This window comes from Lynx rufus, unplaced genomic scaffold (genome assembly GCF_022079265.1).
Source record: "Lynx rufus isolate CCGP_SWC_20201006 ecotype Redwood Valley unplaced genomic scaffold, mLynRuf1.p SCAF_8, whole genome shotgun sequence".
In the NCBI taxonomy this organism is placed as follows: Eukaryota; Metazoa; Chordata; class Mammalia; order Carnivora; family Felidae; genus Lynx; species Lynx rufus.
The window spans coordinates 129302146-129328509 of record NW_025814896.1 but is presented as its reverse complement, the minus strand read 5'-3'; the positions used below and the strand labels follow the sequence as shown (position 1 = coordinate 129328509).

Sequence of the window (26364 nt, the reverse complement as noted above, 5' to 3'; positions counted from 1 at the left end):
GAAGGTCCTAAAGGGTGAGAATCTTTTCTTCTTCTCCTGGCTTTAGGGTAAAGCATACTGGTTAAGAAAACAGCTGTGAAGTTAGAATACCTATGTGTGAACCCAGGATCCACTCCTAACCTTGTGACCCTGGACAACTGCCTAACCACACTAGATCACAATTTTCTTTCCCTCCAATATTAATAAAAAATATCTACATCATAGGATTGCTATAAGGATTAAATGGGTTAACACTTCTAGAGTGCCTATCTATAGTAAGAATTCAGTATCTATCAACTATTAGTTTTTTTGGTATTGATATATATCTATATATATAATCAATATAATAGAAAGTCAACAAACTTATGAGTAAATAAATCAAAGTACATATAAACTTCCAAAAAATTAGTGGACTGAATTGTTGAAACACTTTTAAAGAATAATATGACAACCATTTTCTTGTCTGTTTCAAGTGAAGTTACTTGCAAAGCCTATTATAACAAACTGACAAATAAGACATAATTATGCAGAGGAAGAAGTGCAAAGATTTTTTTAGAAGTTAGAGTTTCTACTTACATCTGGTTTGGAGTGCTGAAATATCTTCAGGGGAAATTTTAAGTCCCCTTTAGCTAAAGTTACTAAATATTCTTTTAATAGCTCATTAGCCACACCAGGAGACTGTTTCTCACAACGATGAAGGAAGGGAACCATCCACTGGTAGGCACTTGTCACATACTTGTCCTCAGAACACTGAAAATACAATCAACCAAAACAAACACACATTAAATACCTATCATACCAGACAACAAGTTCAAGAGACTGATGTTAAAGAGTTGAAGGCCAACACTTCCTAAAACAGACACTCTGGTTCACCTCTCCCAGGCAGCCTGAGAGGTAGCAGAATGGCCTTCTGCCTGGGGCTTGTACAGTGGACAGCACTTGGGGCCCTCTCTTCAGGACCAGGGCCACTCTGGGTCCCTCGCAGCCTATGCCCAGCTCTGGAAGACAAAAATGTTACTACTACTGCTCCAACATGAGGTCTCCCAGAGTAAAGAGAGGTTCTACCTACAAAAGTGTGTGTGTGTGCGTGTAAAAGATGTCTCGAGAGATGGAGAGAGAACAAGCGAGCCTAGAGATGGGAAGAATAAAACAGAAAAAAGCAAAGAGACAGAGGAGCATAAAAAAAGCTCTAGAAGGAGGGCAGCTGGGGCTCAGTTGGTTGAGCATCTGACTCTTGGTTTCAGCTCAGGTCAAGATCTCACAGTTCATGGGTTCGAGCCCCATGTCGGGCTCTGCACTGACAGTGAGGAGCCTGCTTGGGATTCTCTCTCTCCCTCTCTCTCTGCCCCTCCCCACACTCTCTTTAGCTCTCTCTCAAAATAAATAAACTTAAAACAAAACAAAAACCTCTAGAAGACAACTACTTCAGAATAGTCTCTGAATCCCAGAGTCTCTCCCTTCCTTTTCCTTTTCCTGTTTTGTTTTTCCCCTTTACATCCACCTTCACAAAACTCCAAATGACACACATAATTTTACTCATTCTCCCTGACATCATACAATTCCTTCTTTTAATTACCCCAGGAGATAACACCTAAATCCCCTAAGAGGAGTCTTACATGTAACACAAATCAATTCTCACTGGCTGGATAATCAGTGGGGGGGGAAAAACTAGTAAGCAAAATGGAAGGCAGGGCCAGAGGGAGAGAGAAAAGGCTGACTGGTAAGAGGGAGAAAGAGGACAAGAGAGAAAAAGGAAGGAAGACGAAAAAGAAAGTACATGAGAAAAAAAGAGAAGAGTCAGGGAGAAAGGAGAGCGCGTGGGGCAGCGCAGGGACAAGGATTCCATGACTTCCCGGGCCGCTTAGAACCAGTCTGGCCTGTGACAGCTGGCCCCCCACAGCCCCACCGTTCTGGTCTCAAAGGTGCCTCTCTATTCAGTGGGTTCATGAGAAACCAGGTTCTAACGTTGGGGGGTGTATTTCCTCTCCAGGGTGACCCAAGAAGAATCTAAAAGTGGCTGGGCAAACCCTCCTGAACTTACGAACCACTAAGCCAAGATGTTTTCTTCACACAAGCACCCAGCCCTCTGAATCCAGTACTTTTGTGTAAGCAAAACAGAGAAGTAATTGGGAATTTTAACAGTGAAGGCCTAGAAACATGACTCCTAGAATGACCAGCTAGTTTAGAAATCTGCTAGCTAAAAGAAAAAAAAGAAGTTATATACAGATGATTATGAATAAAGGGCAAGCAAGGTACAAGAACAGCCAAAATAGCTTGGGGTGCCTTCAGTAATTTATTCAAAAACTGGATTTTTTTTTTTTTTTTAAGTCAAGAAACCTTCCTTTATTTACTAAATTCTCAGGTTTGGAGGCCATTTTATCTTTGGCTTTGAGACCCACGTTAATCCAAGTACACAAAAAGTTAAAATAAAACGTACACTACTCATTAGCAATCTTAGTTTTTCAATGTCTTTCATCTGCTGGAGTTCTTTCAAGGTTAGGGTTAAATCGCACCCGGCTTCGTAAACTAAGGCTTCCAGGGTAACCAAATTATCACAGAGAACCAGCAAACCGGGAATGTTCCGCTCCATTCCGAGTCGAATGAGTGACAATGCACAGTCGACCTGAAACAGAAAAGCGACAGGAAGACTGAGTGTTTCATCTCCCACATCTTCTACAGTCAAAGCCTCCTGTACAGAATCGGACTCTTGTGATCATCTTCTATAAGATTGCATTATCAGTAACATACATTTATTTAATACAAAAACATTAGAGTTCTTTAGCAAATATATGAGCAAACTGTTTCAAAAGAATCAGTGAGAAATACTGAAGATAATGAAAGACAAACATCTTAAATTCATAGAGCATGACAGTTTAAGAGCAATTTCATATATATTTGTCTATTCTTACGACATTAACACGGGGGGCGAGGGGGAGCTATTTAGTGATAATGCCAAATTAATCCTACTTTCACTATATCATTCTGCTCCAAAAACAAAATGTTTGCTTTCATATTCCTGTTCACTACCTACCCTTCCACAGTGCCTCCTATATAAAAAACATTCAATAAATACTTGCTGAATGATGAACTCTGGTAGACACTTTCTCTGTCTCCATTCAAATATTTGCCCTTCACTGAGACCAAGACGAAGTATGATTTTCCTAGACATGCTCAGGACACAGCAATTTGACTCCCTATCACTTGATTGGGTTTATGAAAGGACATAATTCGGGCTGATGGCAAAATCATCTAACGTGGCCTTAACTCACTGCTTCTCATACTACTCACTTACACCCTTATCCTAGACTACCAGTTATTTCCTAAGGACCTTCCATGAACCAAGCACCATTCTAAGTGTTAGGAATAGAAAACTGATGAGGTCTCTTCCTTCAATGATCTCCACCTCATAGGAAAACTCACCCAGTAAATCAAAGACTGAAGTAGAGCAAGGATGAGTGGGGCCTCAAAGAAGGGGGCACATGGCCCCACCTGCGAGTGCCACAAAGTCTCCCTGAGGGAGGAACACTTAAAATGTGCTGTAAAGAATCCGTGGATACTGGGGTCACCTGGGGGGCTCAGTCGGTTAAGCGTCCGACTCTTGATTTCAGCTCAGGTCATGATCTCGTGGTTCGTGAGTTCAAGCCCCACATTGGGCACTGAGTGAGGAGCCTGCTTGGGATTCGCTCTCTCCCTCTCTTGCTCTCTCTCTCACTCAAAATAAATAAATAAACTTAACAAAAAGAAAAAAAGAATCTGTGGATATTGGCAGGTCACAAGGAAGGAGGGCAGGAGAATAGCATGGAAGGCAGAGAAGCGTCCCGTGTTGTGAAAGTACAGTTCATTCTGCAGGATCCCAAAGACTGGATGAAGCGAAGCAATGAGCAAAATGGCTGGGGCAGTAGGGAGGCACCACACAACAGAGAACACTGTTTACTGAGCTATGGAAGGGGCAGATTATCCTGAAATCCAAATACGGCCAAAGGATTTTGAACTGAGGCATGTCAGGAGCAGATGTCCGCCCGAGAAAGAGCATTCGTTTGGTAAGTACGTGCTGAATGGTGGGCTGGAAGTGGACTGAACAGGAAGCAGGCAGACCGGTTCAGACAGCTGCACTTACTGGTGTCAGAAGACTCTCTACTAGTGACAAGAGCAGCACCCTGGGGGACAAAGCCAGAAGACATGGGCCACCCAGAAGAGATGAAAACGAATGGCTAAGACAAGGATGAGGGGAAAGCACGAGGGCATCACAGAAGCCACACAGAGGAGCCTGCGGGAAGGAGGAAGCAGTGGTGTCAAAGGATGAAGCAGTAAAGTAACAGAGGAAGGGGACTTGACATTAAGAAGCAGTTTCAGTGGAACGGCAGGGGTGGCCGGACTCCAGACAAACGAGGAGCAAAGAAACGTGGAGAAAGTGATCACAAAGAGCGGAGGGGACTATGTCCGAGATGAGCTGCGACAGAAGGAAGGCAGCTGCAGCCAAAGCCAGGGAGAATATGGCTCTTTGTTGTTGTTGTATTTAAAAAAACAGGAGTGACTTCAACTTTAGGACCAAAAAAAAAAAAAAAAAGTTGACAGAGCAGAGAAGGAGAGGTTGAAGCCACTGGGGAGAGAGAAAAGATGACAGACAGAACAGCCCTGAGCAGGGGGGAGTGTGGACTCCAGCAGCCTGAACGCAAGAGAAGAGGCCTCTTTCTCTGGGAAAAGGCGGAAAGAGGAAGGACAAAGGGAAGCGAGTTCTCAAGTTTCCCAGTGAAACACAGGCAAATCATCTTCTGGGAATGAGTGGGAATGAGGCCGAGGTGGTAGATCCGGGAAAGCAGAGAAGGGGGAGGGGCAGCGCATCAAGGCGAGGCAGGAACAGCAGTATTCAAGGACCACCCTCCAAGCCCTTCTAATAAGACCCAGGCACTGACTGGTACAGATGCAATGAACAAAGAAGAAATGCATATGGTGCCAATAAACACAAGGGGGAAAAACCGTCTGTAGGTAAGGCATGAGGCAAAACAGGAATGATGTGGAAACACCTCAACAGATAAATGCGTTTTTTACCTAATTTCTAGTAATAAAAACACAGGTCATGTCTGAAAAGACAGATTTACCTGTATATCAATTAAAAAAAAAAACTATCACATGTGAATTTTCAGAAAGCATGAAGAAAACCTGATGCATGAAACACAACTCTGTGCAACTAATAGTTTGAAGACATACACAGCACATTAGCCATTTGTAATACACTCACCAATTTTGTGATCCAGATTTGGTTTTCTAATATCGGCCTTGAAGTTGTGGCTCTCCCAGATACTTACTGAAGTACAAAAGCTTTGGAACCAAATTACTTGACACCTTAAATGAAAGTGGGCTCTAATACAACTTCAATTTGGCCGTGTACCCCAAGCCCTCACCGGATACATTTCACATTATACACATTCTCTAATCCAACAAACAAGTTCTGCTAAAGGCATTTGTAGGCACTAAGGAAAAAGAAGTCCCACATCAATTAAGCCTCTAAAAATGAAAAAGATGAAACTACGTTAGATACACTTCGTAGCGTAAGCCACATGAAACATTAGTAAACAAAATGGAGCAAAAGAGCAAGGCTTCTGATAGAAGGGTTTTTAAATGAAGGAAAGGGATGAAGGAATACGAAGCAGATAAATAAAGCACCCCCAAAATCACTTTGCTTCCTTTGTAATTATTCCCAATTCCTCAGATGATGAATTTAAGATGTCTAGGAATTCTTGCGAGACTGTTAAAAAATTTATATTTCAGGGGTGCTTGGGTGGCTCAGTCAGTTGAGCATCCGGCTTCAGCTCAGGTCATGATCTCCTGGTTTGTGGGTTCAAGCCTCACGTCGGAGTTTACACTGATGACATGGAGGCTGCTTGGAATTCTCTCTGTCCCTCGCTCTCTCACTCTCTCAAAAATAAATAAACATTAAAAAAAATTTTAATTTCCAAGAGCTCTGCAGTCTCCTTTCTGTTTATTTTTTATAGACTTTACCTTTTAGAGCAGTGTTAGGCTGACAGCAAAACCGAGCAGAAAGTACAGCAACTTCCCATACAGCCTCTACCCCCACTTACCCACAGCCTCCCACACCATCTACATCCCCCACCGGAACGGTTCACTTGTTACAATCGATAAACCTGACACATCACTGTCACCCGAGGTCCAAAGAGCACAACGGGAGCACCTCCAGAGGTTCTCTTCCAGCACCTTATGATTCTAGACATTTTCAAGCATACTATGGTCCTTAGCCATCTTCAAAAACCTGGAAAGTCCATCATAAATATTCTTGGCCCGCCCCCCCCCCCAGAAAAAAAGTTTGGTCAATAATAGTGCCATCAGCTCCAATAAATAATTCACCTTCAATTCCATGACTACTAAAAATAGGAATGAGATGGAAGCAGAAATTCAAGAAGACTATCAAATGGAGACACAGAGCTGTGCCAATCACTAAGTAGAAATTTAAACAAAGGGATGAAAGTTCCTTCCCACAGTGCTGCTGCTCATCAGACCTTTTAGAATCGGCCTTCCCGTGAAGTGCAAAACTGATGGTAGGATGGGTGGTCCAAAGCCAAGACCGCAAGTAAAAAGCAAAAGTCATGCATCAGCCGGACCCTGAATGAGGTTTCAAAGTGCCTTCTGCCATTCTTCAGTCTGAATTGCCAACTTCTGTCCTCTAAGCCGAAGACAACTATTGCTGATATTTGCAAGGCCCTCAATTAGCAGAATTGGTAATGTTCTCTCCTGTGTATTTTCTTTGTTTCGTTGACCTTGGTATAAGAAGCAACCCCATGAGGGGCGCCTGGGTAGCTCCATCGGTTAAGTGTCCAACTTCGGCTCAAGTCATGATCTCGCGGTTCATGAGTTCAAGCCCTGTGTCGGTCTCTGTGTCCAGAGCCTGGAGCCTGCTTCGGATTCTGTGTCTCCCTCTCTCTGCCCTTCCCCCACTCACACTCTGTCTCTCTCCCAAAAATAAACAAACACTAAAAAAAAAAAAAAACACTAACCCCATGAACAGGCAGAAAATAAACAGGCAGAAAAGGTAAGTGGCAGGTTCAGAGTTACAAGGCGTGTTAGCAAAGAGTTAAGATGAGTATTCAGATCTCCTAAGCTTCCGTACAATCTGCTCTCTCTCTTCCACAGCCCGTCTGATGCAGTTCTTATGTGGCTCCAAAAAGGCACAGGGGAACGGAGGGAAATTAGGCTTCAACTTAAAGAAAACATTAGAGACAGAGCCTCAAACCCAAATTCCTAAAAAGCAAAATAAAAATCAGCTGCCTTACTGCAACGTGACAAGGAGCTAATCAGACATTTCTGGGGTGATACGGTCTTTTCAACTAGCATGGTATTAAGCCTATTAAAAATCTTTGGAAAATCTGCGACACCACTGTCCCATATTCTGTCCCATAGTCCCACCATACTTCGCAGCTTACATTTGATTTCAGAGTAAGGTTGTGAACAACTTTTCTTACGTATATTTGCTCTTTAAGAATCCCCAGAAAGGCCACAAGAGCTTCTGAGGCAAAGGAAAAAAGAGCAAAAGTAGTAAGAGAGATTCATCTCGTCTCTGCAAACCAAATACAGGCTCCCTAGCACCACCGTCAGCTGCCACGACGTGCCCTGAATCCTGAGGGCCTGACGCGGCTCTGCCGGCATCGCGGAGTCGCGGCTGTCGTCCGCCCCTCACCTGTTGAGCATAATGCTCTATTTCCTCTGCTCTTGTCTGATACCAGTCCACAACCTTCTCTACCGTGAGCGGTGGCGTCCTGTACCTCAGCAACTCAGGCTGTGCGGCATACAAGAATTCACTTTCATCTTGCAGACGCGGCTCGACCACCATTCTGCAAGGCACAAAAGGAACAATTAGTCACTGGAATGCTGGGAAAAGTTAGAATTTTGTGCAAGTCAGAGAGAGAGAGAGACAGGAACAGGGATGGGAAGGGAGCGGTCACAGAGATGGGGGTATGGTGTATGTGTGTGTGTACAAAGGGGAGGGTGTCTGCGCATATCTTTTCCCGTATCTATGTGCACACTTACACGATAAATGGGACATGTGGGGGATGCCTAATCTATTTCCCTATTAGGCTTCCCAATGTAAAAAATCAGAATGGACGATACACCAAAACAGCTATGCCACAAATCAATCCAGTGAGTATTAACAAAATCAAAATCAGCCTGGGAGGCACATTTTACGAAACGCTTATGGCTGGGTGCCGGCCACAGGCGTACCAAATCAAAATTACCTGTGATGGCCGGCCAGGCCTCGTTCAGGTGAAACACCTCCAGGCGATTCTGACTCAAATATAAATTCAGAAACCTGGTTTTCTCTGTTCATAAAAACCAAAGGAAATACGCCTTATTTACATTGATAGTATACCGTCAGCAGGCATCAGCAATGTAGTACGCTACTGACATTTGCAAAGAGAGGAACAACTTCAGGCCGGTTGCCGTAGATTAAAAAGAAGAAGGCGGGGGGGGGGGGGGGGGGGAGGAGGAGGACGAGGAGGAGGGGGAGGAGGAGGAGGGGGGAGGGGGAGGGGGAGGGGGAGGGGGAGGAGGAGAGGGGGGGAAATTACGAGGAGTTTTTGGGAGGATGATCCCGGCCAAGTGGACCATCAAGGCAAGGGGCTTGGGGGTCAGAACTGAAGCGCATGCCATTGCTGAAAGGCATGAAACTGCACAAATTACAGAGCTAACACTTCTCTTAGATTCACTTTATTCAGATAAAATGGGTAAATACTATGCCAGAGTGTTCAAAATAATGTAAAGTAGACATAAAACATCGTATGACGGAGCGGGTGCTTAATTTTTTACTTACAGGTATTATTGTTGTTGGAATTGTTAGTAGCTGTAATGTAGGAGCAGACACAAAGCCCATAAAATATCTGGGCATTTTGGCCACATGCCTCAGACAGCGTACTGTGCTTATAGCCAGCAGCCCTCTGCCCAGCTGGTCTCACAACTGACATTCACTTTCTGGCCAGTGGTTTTTCCCATCACTGCCACGAGAAAAGTCACATACATACCCCGAGATCATTAAAGCCACACATGTCAGCAGGGAAAAATACCCATGAGCAACTCTGAGGTCCCCTGGTATTTTCTTCAGTCCTTAGTATTTCCCTCTCAGCACCGTTTGATGGAATCTCACCACGTTCTTTCAGAAACAGGCTCCCCTTCCCTCACTCCAGTATGCGGTGGCGCCTGCCGTCCCTCGTCTTCCTGGTGGCTCCTTCTGGGTCACCTCTGCTCGGATAGCCCCTCCAGCTGACCCCTGCATCCTGGCTCCTCCAAATTCCCAGTCTGGCTCTCTCCTCTCTCCTCACTCTGGACTCTCGCTTGGTGTCACCTCTGACTCTACAATATCAACTACCACACACATTATTACAACAATGACCATGTTTTACCCCGAACCCACCCTCCGCTCAGAAGCTCTGAAATCCTCCTGCTTTTTGCTCCTCAATGGTTCACAGGCACTTCAAATACAACAAGATCCAAACTGAACTCACGATGTCCTCAGGTAAGAGTCACCTCTCTAAAAACAGAAACGTGGCTACATCATCCATACCTACTTTTAAAGCCTGTGATCCGCCACAAAATACTCTAGCCTCCTCTTGGTGCCAATCTCACTCTTACCCTGGGTGCTTCAGCAATCCACGTCCTTGTTTTGAGTCCTGAAAGAGGGCACCGCCATGAGCCTCCTTCCAACACGCTCTTCCCTCTGCTCAGAACACGCTCCCTCTCTTTTGCCAAACTCGCCCTCACTGTTCAAATCTCAGATTTCACAAGATTTTGCCCGGGACAACCTTCCTTGTCCTCCACCAAGTTGAGATCTCCCTGCTACAGGCCCCCGGCGCCCCAGCCCTTGTCCTTCCTAGCCCTCATCCCATTAGTCATCTACAACAGGACCATTTTCCCCGCCAGGTTATAAGCCTCACGAGTTACAGAGACCGCATCTGCTTTTCTTTGGTATTCTCGCATCTAACAGAGGACAGACGCCAATTAAATGGATAAGCAACACGGTATGTCCTGGAATACTGAACATCTGTACCATCTTCAAAAGCATCTTTTCCTCTGTGAAACTTTTGACTTTTCATTTCTAGTTTTAGGAGTTCTGGCACAGCAAGCCTGGCTTACGTTTCGGCTCGCTGTGGTCGATCTGAGAGGAAATGCCCTCGTGCCTTTCATCTACCTAGAATCAAGCAAAGGCGCAGGCCGTGGGGACCTGGAAGCGTGGGATGAAGGGTGCGATGCTCCGCCAGTGCTATTCTCTCAAAAGCCCATCCGGAAATGAGAGAGGTCACTGTCAACAGTGTCTCTGCACCTCTGCCTACCACCCTGTCACTGACCTCCCGCCGTCTTCGGTTTCCCTACCTCTTCCACCTCTCATTACAATTGTTAGTTATGACTTCTAGTCCAATATGGTGGATGAATACCATGCATTTAAGCTCCACTTTTCCCTGCAACGCCCCTGAAATGGCAGCACAGGATCGTTAAGGGGTGTGGGGTGGAGGATGTCCCACACACTCTCAAGAGCTGCAGGGTACATGCTCAGCCACTCCCTTCCCTTCTACAAACCCACAGGTAATGGCCAGAACTTAACAATCAACAAGTAGCTACACAATGGTTATTCAGAGGTACGGAACACAAAAACTATCATCTACAAGAATTAGAAGTAATTGCTTCTGGAGAGCAAGAAATGGGAGAAGGAAACAAAAGACTGAGGGTTTGGGTTTTGCTGTTTTGTTTTTTTGTTTTTTTTAATTGTCAAGTTAGTGAACATACAGTGTGGTCTTGGCTTCAGGAGTAGAACTCAGTGATTCATCACTTACCTATGATACCGAGTGCTCATCCCAACAAGTGTCCTCCTTAATGCCCATCACCCATTTAGCCCACCTCCCCACCAAACCCCCTCCAGCAACCCTCAGTTTGTTCTCTTGTCTTTAAGAGTCTCTTATGGCTCGCCTCCCACTCTGCTTTTATCTTATTTTTCCTTCCCCTCCCCTGTGATCATCTGTTAAGTTTCTCAAATTCCACTTATGAGTGAAATCATTTGATATCTGTCTTTCTCTGACTTATCTCGCTTAGCATAATACCCTCCAGTTCCATCCACATTGTCACAAACAGCAAGATTTCATTCTTTTCCATCACCAAGTAGTATTCCAGTATGTGTGTGTGTGTGTGTGTGTGTGTGTGTGTGTGTGTACGTACATAGGCTACATCTTCTTGATGCTTTTTTTTTAACCACAGCTTTGTAGAAAAATTTTAATCTACTTGCAAATATATACAACTCTGATTTTTAAAAATGAAAATCAAAAACAGCTTTTAAAAAGCAAACAGCAAAAACAGAGCAGAATATTCAACTGCTATTATACTAAAACTTTTGGGGGGTAATAAAAGGTACCTAAGAGTTACCTACTCCATTATCTCAGATATCCAAAATACAACAAAACAAAGAGAAACGGCCAACATTAGCACGAACATTAGAGAGCTTTCGAATGTCATCTGCAATGATCAACACTACGGGTTTTTTATCATTTATCAGACAGACCGTACATATACATAGCTTCAAAAATTCAAAAGCATGAAAAGACTCCTATCAAAAAGCCAGCAATTCCATACACAGTTGACATCTTTGTCCCCCTCCATGTCTTTCAGCCACGTTCCTGGATTTTCCTCTACACATCCAAACAAACAGTATGTGTGTGGGACTGTTCCCTGACTTCTCTACTCTACCTGCTGTTCAGCGGTCTTAAACCACAACCTTCCACTCCCCTTACACTCTTTCCTCCCACTGTGGCTATATCACAGTTGGGATTAAACCACTAATTATCTACATTCTGATTATGTGAATGTTACCTTCTCCTGAGCCACGTGGTACATTATCATAACTATTGTTCTTTTTGAACAACTTTTCATTTTCTGGAGTTAATAAACGCCAGTTGTCCTACGTGTCTCATTCACTATCATATGCATTCATTGCTATTTTTTTCCAAATTCTCCAAAAGATGTATTAATAGCAAAATTTAAAAGCTTTCCCCAAATAGTCAAATACATCAGACGATATACCAGTTCCGTTTTTAAAATTTTTCCAAGACACCTGGCTCTTGAAGCCATCTACCCCCTTCCCAGTCTGTGCTACCTGCTCTCTCACCCGACCAGAGCACAGCTGTCATCCCAGGCCTTCTCACTGCCATGGCCCATGTTAGAGCCCAGTTCCGAATCTAATGGCTTTCTTTTTTCAATTGACTCCTTCATTTTAATAAAACACATCTCCTACGGCTTCCTGGAATGAGATGTACATGGATGGTAAATTTTACAAGACCTTACATGATTAACCTCATACTTGAATGATGATTTTAGCTGCATCAGGATTCCCGATCAAAAAGTATGTTCCAGCAAAAGTTTTTCTTCTAGCTCCTAGTGCTGTTCTGGAGATGTCTGAGGTCATTCTAATTCAAACTTCCTTTTATGGAATATGTTTTTCTCTCTGGTAGACTGTGTCCCTGATATTTGGGAAAGTCATGATTGTATGCTTTAGTGTAGTGGGCATTTCAGTATGAAAACTCATAGCCTTCAATTCTAAATACTAGACTTGAAATATTTCTTATTTCTTCCCTTCTATGATAGGTCATCTCTTTCTAGAATGCTTGTAATTTGAATATTAAGCTTGTTTTTTATCTTTGCTTGCTTATTATCTAGCTCTATAATAGTTTTATTCTACTTTCTGGGAAAATTCTTTGCTTTTATCTTTCAACTTTCCTAATTGTTAGACACCAACTATCTTATTTTTTTATTTCCCCAAGTGCTCTTAGTTCTCTGTCCCTGTTTTATAAAATCCTTTTGTTATTTCACAACTACAGTATCTTATCTCATGGGCAACATTAATTATAATTTTTGAAGTTTTCTTTTTGTGTGGTCTCTGACTTCCAGTTCCACCTTCTGTTGGCTTCGCCTTTCCTGTCTGTCCTGCCCACTGACGCCAACCCTCAAACGTCCGGGAAGCTCAGTGTGCTGACAGGACTCGTTCTTTTGCTGGCTTCGCTGTGACCAGGTAATGCACTGATCTTCTGGGACTAATATCTCAATACCTGGAGGCCTCTTCTCAGACACGATTCCGTTTCTCTAGAAAAGAACTCTCCCAACTTCTATTTGGGGAATATGCCTGCACTCTAGGAGCTCGGAGGGGGTGGGTACCCCTAGGCTCCAACATTCAGACATAGATTTTCACTGAACGCTCACAATTTCAACCCCAGCACTCCACCCCCACCCTGCGCTGTGCCTAATGCCCAGGCAGCTGGAGGATTTCTGGATCATCCTGGAGGTTCTCTGCCTTAATTCATGAATCCAAAAAATAAACATCTGATTTCATGCAGGGGAAATACAGAAGGCTAGATGGTGACAGAACATTTTCCTGACCTTGAGAAGTGAGGACTAAGGGAATTCAACTGCTTTCAGCCCCAAACCTCCTCTCGCACCCCTTCACCAGTAGTTGATGCCTCCACATTCTCAGGCTTTCTAAGGTTAAGTCTCACAAAAATAAAAATGCAAATTGAATCAAGAACGAAATTAAAGGAATACTTTAAAATGAAAAGAGCTGCTATATAAGGATCATTTGTTTAGAATATTTACTTTGTAGAATTTAATATTCTTCCATTAAAACAACCTGTAACATAGGGCTGCCTGGGTGGCTCAGCCGGTTGGGTGTCCGACTTCGGCTCAGGTCATGATCTCGTGGTCCGTGGGTTCGAGCCCCGCGTCGGGCTCTGTGCTGACAGCTCGGAGCCTGGAGCCTGTTTTAGATTCTGCGTCTCCCTCGCTCTCTGCCCCTCCCCCTCTCATACTCTGTCTCTCTCTCTCAAAACTAAATAAAAACATTAAAAAAAAATTAAAAAAAAAAAACCCTGTAACATAATGGAGTAAAATCAAGCCAAGTGTTTAAAACAACCGCACCTGAACTCCCTACATCAGGGACCACCGTCAAGTACGTGATCGCTGACCACATGCCACGTCCACAGGCCCTCTGCGTGACCCTCCCAGAGGAATGAAGGTCCCTCGCGCCAGCTCACCCTTTACCTGCGCTCCGGCTCCTCACACCAATCTTTCTCCCGGTGTTTGTGTTCACGCCAGGGAATGAGCACCAAGGAGTCTCCGTTATAACTTAAATGAAAAAAAAGAAAGTATTTGAAATACACATTACCTCAGTGACTGGCTACACAAGGAGCATGATGCAAAAAGTTTCTCCACAACCTTAAACCTCCACTCCTGTTTATGACATAGTAAGTCAAACACAATACAGGCTACATACAATACGTAAGTGGAAAATACCAAATGGTCGATCTCTCTTGCATCAGAAAATGGTTCAAGAAGAAAAGGATAATTCAAAACAAAAAAACTGGCAAGGAACTGAAGGACAACGCAGGTATATGCTCATTCACCCATGTCAAAGCTTTCATCAAGAGCCTGTGTTGTACGTTCTTAATGTAAACATAAATGTTCCCATGCCCTCGAAAGGCTTAGTCTAACTTCTTGTGATCGTAGAAATGTTCTGTAACTATGCTATCCAACATAGTAACCAGTAGCTACATGCACATGTATTAAGCACTTGAAATATGGCTAAGAGAACTTTATTTAATTTTAATTAGTGCTAATTAAAATTTAAATAGCTACATAAAATTTAATTTAAATTTAAATGGTGGCTACCGTATTTGACAGTACAGACCTGGAGGGAGGTAAATATTGAGGGAAGAAATAATTTTGCAGGTTAAAAATAACACTAAATGCTAAAAGATGCAGATTTCCAGGAAAACAGCACTAGGGATGGAGGGTACAACATGACGAGAGAGTTCACCCTGCTGCAGGATATATGGGGAAACTGTTAAGTCAGTAAATCCTGAGTGCTCGTCACAAGGAGAAACATTTTTTTCTTTCTCGTCTTTCCTTTCTACTTTACCTATAGGAGGTGATGGACGTTAGCTGAGCCTAGAGCGATAATCACTTCACAATGTATGTAAATCGAACCATCGTGCTGTGGACCCTCAACTTCTACAGGAATGTATGTCATTTATTTCTCGATAGAAGTGGAAAGAAAGTGTATCAGCAAAAGATGATAGCAGGAGAACTAAAAAAGGCAAAAATAAGGCCTGATTGGATGAAATTAGGAATAAATTTAGACAGAAAAGCAAGGTAAAGACAGTAGGGTGCGGGAACAGAGCAGAGCAACAGGCGCATCGGGAAGCCCGGGAAACAGAAGGCTGGCAGCGTCTTGGCGAGCCGTGCGGTCCTCAGCACAGGCCTTTCGAAAGTGAAGCACTCCAAACGCGAGCTTGAAGGTCCCTTTGGGCCCTAATAGTCCATAAGCCCATGACAACTGAAACATCTGGTCTGGAATTAAGACAATTTTTTTTTAATGTTTATTTATCTTGGGAGAAAGAGAACAAACACACACACAAGAGCATGGTTGGGACAGAGCAAGAGAAAAAAGAGAGAGAGAGAAGAGAGAGAGAGAGAGAGAGAGAGAGAGAGAGAGAGAGAGAGAGAATGAGAATCCCAAGCAGGCTCCACGCGGTCAGGGCAGAGCCTGACCTGCAGCTCAATCCCACAAACTGTGTGAGATCATGACCTGAGCCTAAACCAAGAGTCGGATGCTTAACCAACTGAGCCACCCAAGCTCCTTCCCCAAGAAGACAAAAATTGTAAGAACAAATTTCAGTTGCTCTGCTTTATAGTTCAACAAAACATTTTCTCTACTTCTGAGTATTCATGGTAGCAATTTTCTAAAATTTATCATAGCCCCAGAGAAAGGACTGCACTTCCTGATATCAGGTTGTATTTTGTACTTTCCTCTCTTACTAGGTAATGTGGCATGCCTTGCACAAGAAATACTTTGTAAACATTTGAATACTACGTAGATGGAGGGACTAGTCCTCTGGACAAGCCCGTGGGATGGTTTCAAGTAGAAGAGGGAAGCCAAAAGGTCTGAGAACGGGCAGTGTTGTGCATCGATCAACAGCATTCCCATCAAGTTATTACTGGTGCAAATTATCCAAAGTCAAAACTCCCCTCTAGAGACAGACAAAAAGAAATGTACTTTACTATATTTTTTAAGCACAGTATTTTACCACTTCGTAGCTAGTGTGTACAGATCTTGCATACTATGTACCAGATACATTTTTGAAGGTATCTGAGTTCGTTTCTTAAATTTCTGCATCACACAGATGATTATTTAGCACGGATGCCACAATCACACTATTTGTCACCCAATAAAAAACGATTTTATTTCCTTCCATGTCGATAGCTAATACTTTACCACAGGCTACTGAAATGGAAAGCAGAAGAGAACATGGGGATACAACAATGATGACGATGTTCACTCTTCCAACAGAAGAATAAATTGTAGCAGTGAACTGAGGAACAAGGGGGAAGAAAAACGAACAAACGATTACCGCCTTTTCTAATTAAAGCAGACACGGTTCCATAGCCACACAAAATGCTTTCTCAAAGAATTTTAGAAAAATGTATCACAAGTTGAGATTTGTACTTTCTATACAAAGTGCATATTAGATACAAGGGTTATTACTAAAATGATTAATAGTGGCGTGGGCCCCCTCAGCAAAATAATAATTCATTTGGTAAAGACTAGAAAGCTATAAAACTTTGTGAAGCTTCACTGAACAGAAATGGGTATGAAAACATACCTATTTTTATCAAAACACGTATTAAAAGCAAGTTCCAGCTCTGAGGTGCACTCCAAAAAGTCGTCCTGAAGAGTCCTGAGTTACTAAAGCATTTTTGCTGCATTTTCAAGGCAGAGCACAACCGAAGGTTTCTAAATGTGCTGATCACCACCAACACGGTAACAGCACTATTCGTCCTACTGTTAGCATACCCCCGATGATCGGCAACATTTATCGAGCTCTTACTATGGACTAGACAGGATGAAATGCATTTAACACACAACCCTCATTTAGTCCCGCCAATCTACTGTAGTTGGTGATATGATCTTCCTCATGTCACAGTGGGAAAACTGAGGCCTGGCTTAACTTGTCCGTCCTCATAAAACTAGTAAATGACAATCAGAACCCCAAATGTGGACGGACTTCCAGCTCGCACACTAGACTACCTGTAGAAAGGGCCCAGGGGCTCCAGTGTAGCCCCCAGCCACAAATCCATTCTCTTGTCACCACTGCCTTGGTCCACACCTATGAGTCACCAGGCAAGATCTGTAGGCAGCAGGTAGGGGTCATTTGAGCCTTCCCGAAATTTAACTTTAGACAACCCAGTAAGGACCAGTTGCATACATATTTAAACTACAAAATAAAACCAAACTCAATACGAGTAGATTACTAATATGATAAAGCTAGCTTCTACCAAATACGGCTAGACCTTAGGTCTGATCACCAACACTTATGTAAAAACAAAACACAAAAACCTTCCTTCTACTCTCTCGTTTCCTTACAGAATGTTTCAACAAACCAAGTTATTTTAAAACAAATTTCAGGAGTTTAACATGCTTGCTATAAAAATACTCTAAGTTCTTTATCCTGCTTCAAATAACAGCATTTCAGAGACAAGATCTCCTCCTCAACCAGAATATAAATTTCTTGAGGGCAGAACTTTTGTTTATTTTGTCCACTGCCTCAATAACTAAAATAGTGCCTGGCATTTAGCAGGCTCTAAAATAATATGTCAAACGAATTATTCAATAACAGCACAAAGATTTCTTAAGTGAGGACTGTATCTCATCTATAGTCAATTCTTTCATGAAAGTGCTCTCTTGAGTATCACAGAAATTCAAAATTGGAATAAAGCAAGGAAGGGGCACAATCTAGTCATAAACATAGATATGCCACAGAAGTGTGTGTGTTTGTGTGTGTTTATGTGTGTATGGAGTCTGCAGAGCTGCAAGGGAGAACACGAATGCTTTCCTGTAGAGCCCACGACCCTGATGACACAGCAAGCCATGCCAGTGACGGCTCACATGTCATCTGGGCAGCTGGCTGGACATGTCGTGTTCTAGGGCGGCGGGGGGGGGGGGGGGGAGAAAACTTCAGAATACCTATTTCTCTAAATCTCACCATTCTTCACACTTGAAAATAACTGCTTATACCATTACTTTTATTAACATGCCCAAGTTTTAGCTACTTATTCTTTCATAAGGTAAGTGGAGCGATAGCATTTCATTAATTCTGTTCACACTGAAGATAGGAATCATGTGAATCAATCTGTAAATGAGGTCGGTGACACTGTGGTTCAAGAAAACCCAGAAAACAGTTGTAGGAAGTTGAGTGACTTGCAAAAGTTACACTTTGAATCTCAAGTCCCATCAACACAGAACGTGTACATACACTTGATTTCATCTTGGTCTTTTGTTGTTTCCACTTGGCCTAAGACATCTTAAAACCTAACATGTATCATCCCCCACTAAAAAAAGGAAGACCGTGGTAAACTTAAATGACCTCTTTACAAAGTAACAGCTGCTTAATTTTAAGATTCTTTATGTGAGAACTCGGCTCATTGTTTTATTCCAAACAATGAACATGCTGGTTTCATCTGAAGGTAACATTTATTTGTCAGCAGGAAAGGAATGAGTATTGCAAGTTCTATTATGTCCGACTATTCTCTCACCAGTGATTTCCCACACTAAGTATAAATGTTTTATTTCAAAGAAATTTTATGAAGAATAAACTTACAAAAAGTTTTTTTGTTTGTATTCCATGACTTGGAAACAAAAGGATAAATAGACTGCATGTTACTACTAATTGCTACCTTTTATGCAATGGTTTTAATATGTGGAGTTAAATTTATTTCTATTATTTAGCACAGAAGAAAATGTTCTGGTAAATAAAGGACAAAAAATAATAATTTGAGCCCACATACATAACTACTCTGTGGTCACCATCACTAAACAAATCAAACTGGTCTGAAACTCAATGGGAAACCAATCAAAAAGCTAGTTATCATTCAGAATGCCAAGTTGCAAAAATGCTATCTAAAGGCATCATTCAGAGTTCTCTTCGGGAACAACAGGATTCAGTTTCATTAATAAATGACTTAGAAGATCCAGCAGATTAAAGAGCTATCTTGAAACTTCCCAGTATTCTCGGATGTTAGCAATGTGTGAGAGAGACCACAGTGAAAACACCACCACTCCAGGACTTGGACTCTCCCCCTGTCCCCACCAGCTATATCCCTGGGACCCACCTGTGTAAACTATTTGTTAAATACTGTAATATTATCTGCCCCAAATGAAGACAAAACTAGACAAACATTCTTGAACTCTAATCCATTATAATTAGGAGAATGCTCTCCAAAGTCTAACCTCTGTGACAGCACGCCACCCTGCACAGCTGTGAGGTCTTGATCAAGTTATTCAACCTGCCTGTGCCTCAATTTCCCCATGAGTGAAATAGAATAATTAGACTCATTTGGATTTGGGAAGAATCAAATTAGTACATCTAGAGACTTTAGAGTAGTACCTGGTATATAAAAAGTGTCCAACCATTATAAAAAGCATCACTATTCCCAACACCAGCAAGGTTTTCATGGGCAGTGAAGTACAAGATCGATGTAACTGGGTAACGTTTCAAGATCTACCTGATGATGAGTAGTAACACCACATAAATAACATCAATGATTATACTGACAAATACCTAACAAATGCAATAAAGTCTGCGGACACCGGCCTCAATAGATGGCACCTGGCCAATGCAATGCGCAGTGATAAGAAGTGATGAGCTGATCGATGAGGCAGAAATAAGCAACAACATCCACAAGGCATCATCTCTCTCCCAAATGCTTCACGCAAAGTTTGAAGATAAATTTTTTACCACAGGCAAAGGGTGGCTTGATTATTTCTGAGGAGAAGTGGTCTATAAAATCACTGACACTTAAGGGAAAGCCACAAACTCCAAAGGAAGAAACTGTCAGAAAGGTTAAGAAAGGTTACTCTTGGGGCGCCTGGGTGGCTCGGTCGGTTAAGCGGCTGACTTCGGCTCAGGTCATGATTTCGCGGTCCGTGAGTTCGAGCCCAGCGTCGGGCTCTGTGCTGACAGCTCAGAGCCTGGAGCCTGTTTCAGATTCTGTGTCTCTCTCTCTCTGACCCTCCCCCGTTCATGCTCTGTCTCTGTCTCAAAAATAAATAAACGTTAAAAAAAAAAAAAAAAAGGCTACTCTTCACAAAGATGTTTGCTGTCAATAAAACAAGGGGCGACAGAAGAGAGAGGTCAGTGATAGGAAAACTATCCCCTACACCACCACCTCCGTCACCTGTCCCTTGGACAGAGGGCCCTGATTTTTTTTTTTTTCAACGTTTATTTATTTTTGGGACAGAGAGAGACAGAGCATGAACGGGGGAGGGGCAGGGAGAGAGGGAGACACAGAATCAGAAACAGGCTCCAGGCTCTGAGCCATCAGCCCAGAGCCTGACACGGGGCTCGAACTCCCGGACCGCGAGATCGTGACCTGGCTGAAGTCGGATGCTTAACCGACTGCGGCCACCCAGGCGCCCCCAGAGGGCCCTGATTTTGAGGAAGAGGCACTCAAGGTCCCCGAACAACAAATACTTATGTTTGCTATAAGGAAAGTTACTAGGAGAAAAAAAGGGATTCTCAAACCCAACTTCAATGGCATATATTTCACTAAGAATAAGCTAAAACAGACAACATTAAAAAAAAAATCCCCCAAACAAAACATTTATGTAGTAATTTTTACATTCAGCATTTGGTGCTACACACAACCAATATTTATAAATGTTTCTATTTTTTTATTTTTATGATGATTTTCATATTTATATTTATAATATTGCACCTATCAGAAATAAGTGCTCAACCTAAAACTGGTAAGTTACAACCTTCATTTGTAGCATAAACTCAACTATAGTTTCAGCACTGCCAGGATTTCATGCAGTAAGGGGAGAACCTATATCACATGTGATGATACTGAAAGATCTGAGGTCTAAGAGCCAACTAAGGATTGATAGGACGATCCTCATCCTGGGGAGACCCAAAACTACACGTGCCAACTACCATCAGGGAAGTAACACAAGAGAAATCCAATTTCACTCCCTGTTCTATTACTTAGACTGACATAAAACCAGTAGAGAGAATAAAAGCAACACTCTCCTTTCACATTACTTGAAGATAACAAGACCCTGACAAATCTCCTTTGGTCTATTAATTAAACCAGAAAAACCTTCCAGGACAAAGATAGAAGTATATGACATCTGAATTTATCAACTACAAAACTAAAGAAATGTACCAAAATGTTTATGAATTGTATCACCGTATATTACAAGCTCTGACCTGTGTAAGGTTTTGGTGCTAAGAGACTTTGAACGAAAGGATTAGAGAGGAAAAGAATTTTTTTATCTTCCTTTTATTCATATAACCAAATAAAATGACAAAATAATGCCTGTGCAGATCCCAAGCCACAGGAAGTGTAATTTCCCCACTGTCACCCTTCAAGATCGTGCATAGTCCTACCTCTAGACCTACATTGAATGGACATTTCAGACATAGTGATTACTATGTATGAGCACAAATATAAAGTTGTAAGCAATTATACATATTCATGAATACATGAAGTCAACAGTCTCGAGAGACAGACATTATCTTTGCCCTTTTACAGGAGAGGAAACAGTGGCACAGAGATGTTTACTAAGGTGCAAAGTCACACAACTAACAGTTGCAGCTGGATTTGAACCCAACAGCCTGGTTCCAGAGCCTGCGTTCTCATGCACTAGAATATCCTACCCATCTGACTCCCACCTGTTCCAGCTCAAATCCCCGCCTCTCACGGATGTTCTCGGACCATCCCAGGCCAGATTGCTTTCTTCCTAAATTCTCACTATTAATAACTAGACAATTCATCTGGCATTTACTCCTATTTAACTTTATGATAATATACAGGTAGTACCTTCTTCTCTGATTTTCCTGGAGTACTTCTCTATTATGTTCTTAAGTTCCTAGTATATATTTTGTTTCCCCATTAAAAGTAAATATTCCAGGGGAACCCCGGGTGGCTCAGTCAGTTAAGTGTCCAACTTCAGCTCAGGTCGTGGTCTCACAGTTTCCGAGTTCGTGCCCCACATTGGGCTGTCTGCTGTCAGTACAGAGTTGGCTTCAGGTCCTCTTTGTCTCCCTCTCTCTCTCTGCCCCTCCCCCACTCACTCACTCTCTCAAAAATAAATTTAAAAAAATTTAATGTAAATATTCCATTCTTGTAAGTACTCCTTTGCATCCATCACAACTCCTAGTAGTAATATAGGCATAGTATTACATGAATAATAATTTATAAATGCATTATTTCATTTCCTCCTCAAACACCCCATAAGCTACATATTACAATTATAAATTTGCAGAAAAGTAAACTACATGGACTCGAAATCTTCACTGTCTTACTGAGTGAATGCATAAATGATTTATCAGTAGGAACGGATCCAGTGATGTTATCTTAATTCTAAAATCGGAGCTCTCAAAAACAAATAACAACAACAACAACAACAACAAAAACCCTTAAGAATTGGAAAGGTAAGATTTAGTCAAGATACAAAACTTAGTCTGAACCACATGAAAAATTGCTCAATATCACTAATCATCAGGGATATGCAAATCAAAACCACAATGAGATATCACCTTACATGTGTCAGAATGGCTAGACTCAAAAAGACAAGCAATAACAAGTGTTGGCGAGGATGGGGAGAAAAAAGACCCTTCTTCATGCACTGTTGGTGGGAATGCAAATCAGGCGTAGTCAATGTGGATAACACTACGGAGGTTCCTCAAAACTATATGATCCGGTAATTCCATTACTGCATATTTACACAAAGAAAATGAAAACACTAATTTGAAAGGATATGTGCACCCTTATGTTTACTGCAGCATTATTTACAATAGCTAAGATACAGAAGCAACCCAAGGGTCCATCAATAGATAAACGGATAAAGAAGACTGTACACACAAACACACACACACACACACACACACACACGAATATTACTCAGCCATTAAAAAAGGTTGAGATCTTGACATTTGTGACAGCACGGATGGGCCGAGAGGGTTTTGTGCTCAGTGAAGTGAGACGGAGAAAGATAAATGCCATATGATTTCACTTATATGTGGAATCTGAAAAACAAAACAAATGAATACACAAAGGAAAAGTAGAAACAGAGCCATAAATACAGAGAATTGATGGTTACCAGAGGGGAGGTGGGTGGGGGATGGGCAAAATGGGTGAAGGGGAGTAGGAGATCCAGACTTCCAGTTGTGGAATGAATCAGTCACGGGAATAAAGGCACAGCACAGGGAATATAGTCCATGGTATTGTAACAGTGCTATATGGGGACAGACGATAAGCACACTGCAGTGAGCACAGCATAATGTATAAATGTGTCAAATCACTATGTTGTGAAACTAATTTGACATTGAAACTAATCTGACCCACAGCGTGTGTCAACTATATTTCAGCTTAAAAAAGGAAAAAAATTAATCTGACCAATAAATGAAATCTATAAAAGTCAATTAAGACGACATAGCTAGGACTGATTCCTTTACAGCATATACCTCACTGCTACTGAGATTATCTGTACACATGGGTTTCAGGGTAGGGGCACTTTACACCCTCAGTACCTAACTTACAGAAAAATCTCAGCAAAGTGATTCAATCAAGTAATTAGCAATGCTTCACAAGGGAAGCATTGTGTTACTCTAACTCTTGAAAAACTCTTCCAAAAAAAAAAAAAAGAAAAATTTACACTTCGGAAGCCAAGTTTTATACAGTGGCAACAGGAAGAAAAAAATGTAGATTGATATTTAAAAAGACTCATAAAAATTATAAATTCAGCACTTTAGCCTGATCTGAATGGATAGAAAAGTAGTCTTGATCCATGGAATGCATATTTACAATGTTGTCTTTAATTGGGCCAATCAATGCAGTGATCATTAGAAGAGAAAAAAACTGAAACCTTCTGTGATGTTCCCAGATCAAGCCTCCCTGACTTTCTTCCGTAAGACTAAGCTTTGTATGTATTCCCGTTACTGCTGTCATTGCACAGAATTACAGGTAGATGGTTCCACTTAGAATGCTTCAATTTACAATTATTTTACTTTACGATGGTGTGAAAGGGATATGCCCTTGGTAGAAGCTGTACTTTGGATTTTGAAGTCGGGTCTTTTCCTGGGCTAGGGTCATGCGGTAATGGTCCTCTCTCACGATCCTGGATGGCGGCAGGGAGCCACAGCTCCCAGTCCACCAAGCGATCACGGAGGATAAACCACCAATTTACTTACAACCCTTCTGTAATCATGTAACCATTCTGTTTTTCACTTTCAGTACGGTAGTCAATAAATTACATGAGGAGGCTCACCACTTTATTATAAGACAGTCCTGTGTTAGATGATTCTGCTCAATTGGAGGCTAGCATTAAGTGTTATGAACATGCTTAAGGAAGGCTAATGTGAGCTATGATGTTCAGTAGGTTAGGTGTATTAAGTGCATTTTTGACTTAGTATTTTCAGCAATGGGTTTATCAAGATATAACCTCATCATAAGTAAGATATGCACAATTATTTACTTGTGTCTTGCTCCTTCACTAAACTATAAGTTCTTTCCAAGTGTTAGTCATTTTTATATTCTTAGTACAATACTTGGCATTCATTGAAAGCTTAGTGGATGGATAGATGGACAAACTGAAGGACCAAAGGATGAATTTGAATAAATAAGTAAACAAAAACAACCACTGAACTACAGGGGTATTTACAGCTTAAGATCATTATGCTTGCTCTGTGGCTAAAGATTTAGACAATGTACTTTAGTGTTCTTTCAAATGTTTCTGATTTAAGATTTCTGCAATGGACTGTACAACTTCCTATTGTATATCGTGCCCTCAGGAACACTGTAATACTGTAAATTGCAGGTGACTCTGGGCCTATGTGTATGGGTACGCATAAGCACAGAGATGTGACATGTCCTAAGCTTTAGACAAAGAAGCACAAAGGTGGTTTGCCTTAAGATGTTGCTGTACATGTCTATCCACAGCCTTTCCAACATGAGTTCTTTGGGTCTAGGCCAAATTACACTGCAGACTGACTTACAGTCACAACTAAAGAAATGAAAACCCCAGAAATGAAGAGGGAGAGGCTCTCGTGTCAATTGCACAGGCTGTGGTTAGAAAACAATGGTCCAGGTATCTGTAGTGCAAGTAATTCTAATACATCTCTACTGTTGATGAAGTTCAAAGTTAAACTAGAAATTGTCGGAAGAGAAAGAAAGCAACATGTTGGAGAATTTGGAGGAAATGGCATTTCTTTTTTAAGTTTTATTTATTTTATTTTTTAATTTTTTTTAACATTTATTTATTTTTGAGACAGAGAGAGAGCATGAACAGGGGAGGGTCAGAGAAAGAGGGAGACACACAGAATCTGAAACAGGCTCCAGGCTCCGAGCTGTCAGCACAGAGCCCGACGCAGGGCTTGAACCCACGGACCGCGAGATCATGACCTGAGCCGAAGTCGGACGCTCAACCGACTGAGCCACCCAGGCGCCCCTTATTTATTTATTTTGAGAGAGCAGTGAGCAAGTGAGAGCGAGGGAGGTGCAGAGAGAGAGGAGAGGGAGAAAATCCCAAGCATGCTCCGCGTGTTGTCAGCACGGAGCCCAATGCGGGGCTTGAACCCACAAACTGCCAAGACCGTTACCTGAGCCGAAATCAAGAGCTGGCGGCTTAACTGACTGAGCCACCCAGCAGCCCCGGTCTTGTATTTTTTAATATAGATTCCTACTACTTAATAAGCACTCATTCACCCAATCAGAAACAAGAAGTACAGGAAGAGGCAAGGGAGTTGACCCTGGAATAAAAACAGGCTCCAAGTTATTCACTAACAAAAAATATCAAATAAATAGCCCTATACCTGTATTGCTAGGTCATTTTCTATAATTTTCAGATTAAGGAAACCCATTACAGATTAATTTAACCCACTGTAAATTAAGAAATCCTTTTGGATCAACTTCACAGAGAAGCTAACTTTAGAGCACACACACACAGTGTGATTAAATAAAAGTGCATTATGGGAAAGGACAAAGTATGTTCCATAACAACTGGGATAGGAACTCAACTAGTGAGATGAACAAACCCACATGTCCAGCATCCAATCAAAAATACCAGATATGTAAAAAAGCAGGAAATTATGGCCTGTAACCAGGACAATTACCAATTTATTTAAAACACCAATATACCATGCGGTAGACATAGAGAATTTTTTAAAAATCCAAATCATACTCCAAGGAATGAAAATTCAGCAGCAGAGATGAAAAACGCACTGATAGCATTGATAGCAGACATTGCAGCTATCAACCTATAAGTTGCTATTGCAACCTATTTACAAAGAC

The 26364-nt window shown here is 41.9% G+C and overlaps 1 protein-coding gene across 1 annotated transcript in view; it reads right to left on the bottom strand.

Moving 5' to 3' along the window:
• The window catches only part of NBAS (NBAS subunit of NRZ tethering complex), a 334006-nt gene that overhangs the window by 198037 nt on the left and 109605 nt on the right, over window positions 1-26364 (bottom strand). Inside the window, exons 22-25 of the mRNA XM_047068027.1 lie at window positions 14056-14139; window positions 7670-7823; window positions 2417-2602; window positions 556-729 (exon numbers count right to left, since the gene is read on the bottom strand). Of these exons, the coding sequence (XP_046923983.1) occupies window positions 556-729; window positions 2417-2602; window positions 7670-7823; window positions 14056-14139 (598 nt within the window). The remainder of the gene's footprint in view (window positions 1-555; window positions 730-2416; window positions 2603-7669; window positions 7824-14055; window positions 14140-26364) is intronic.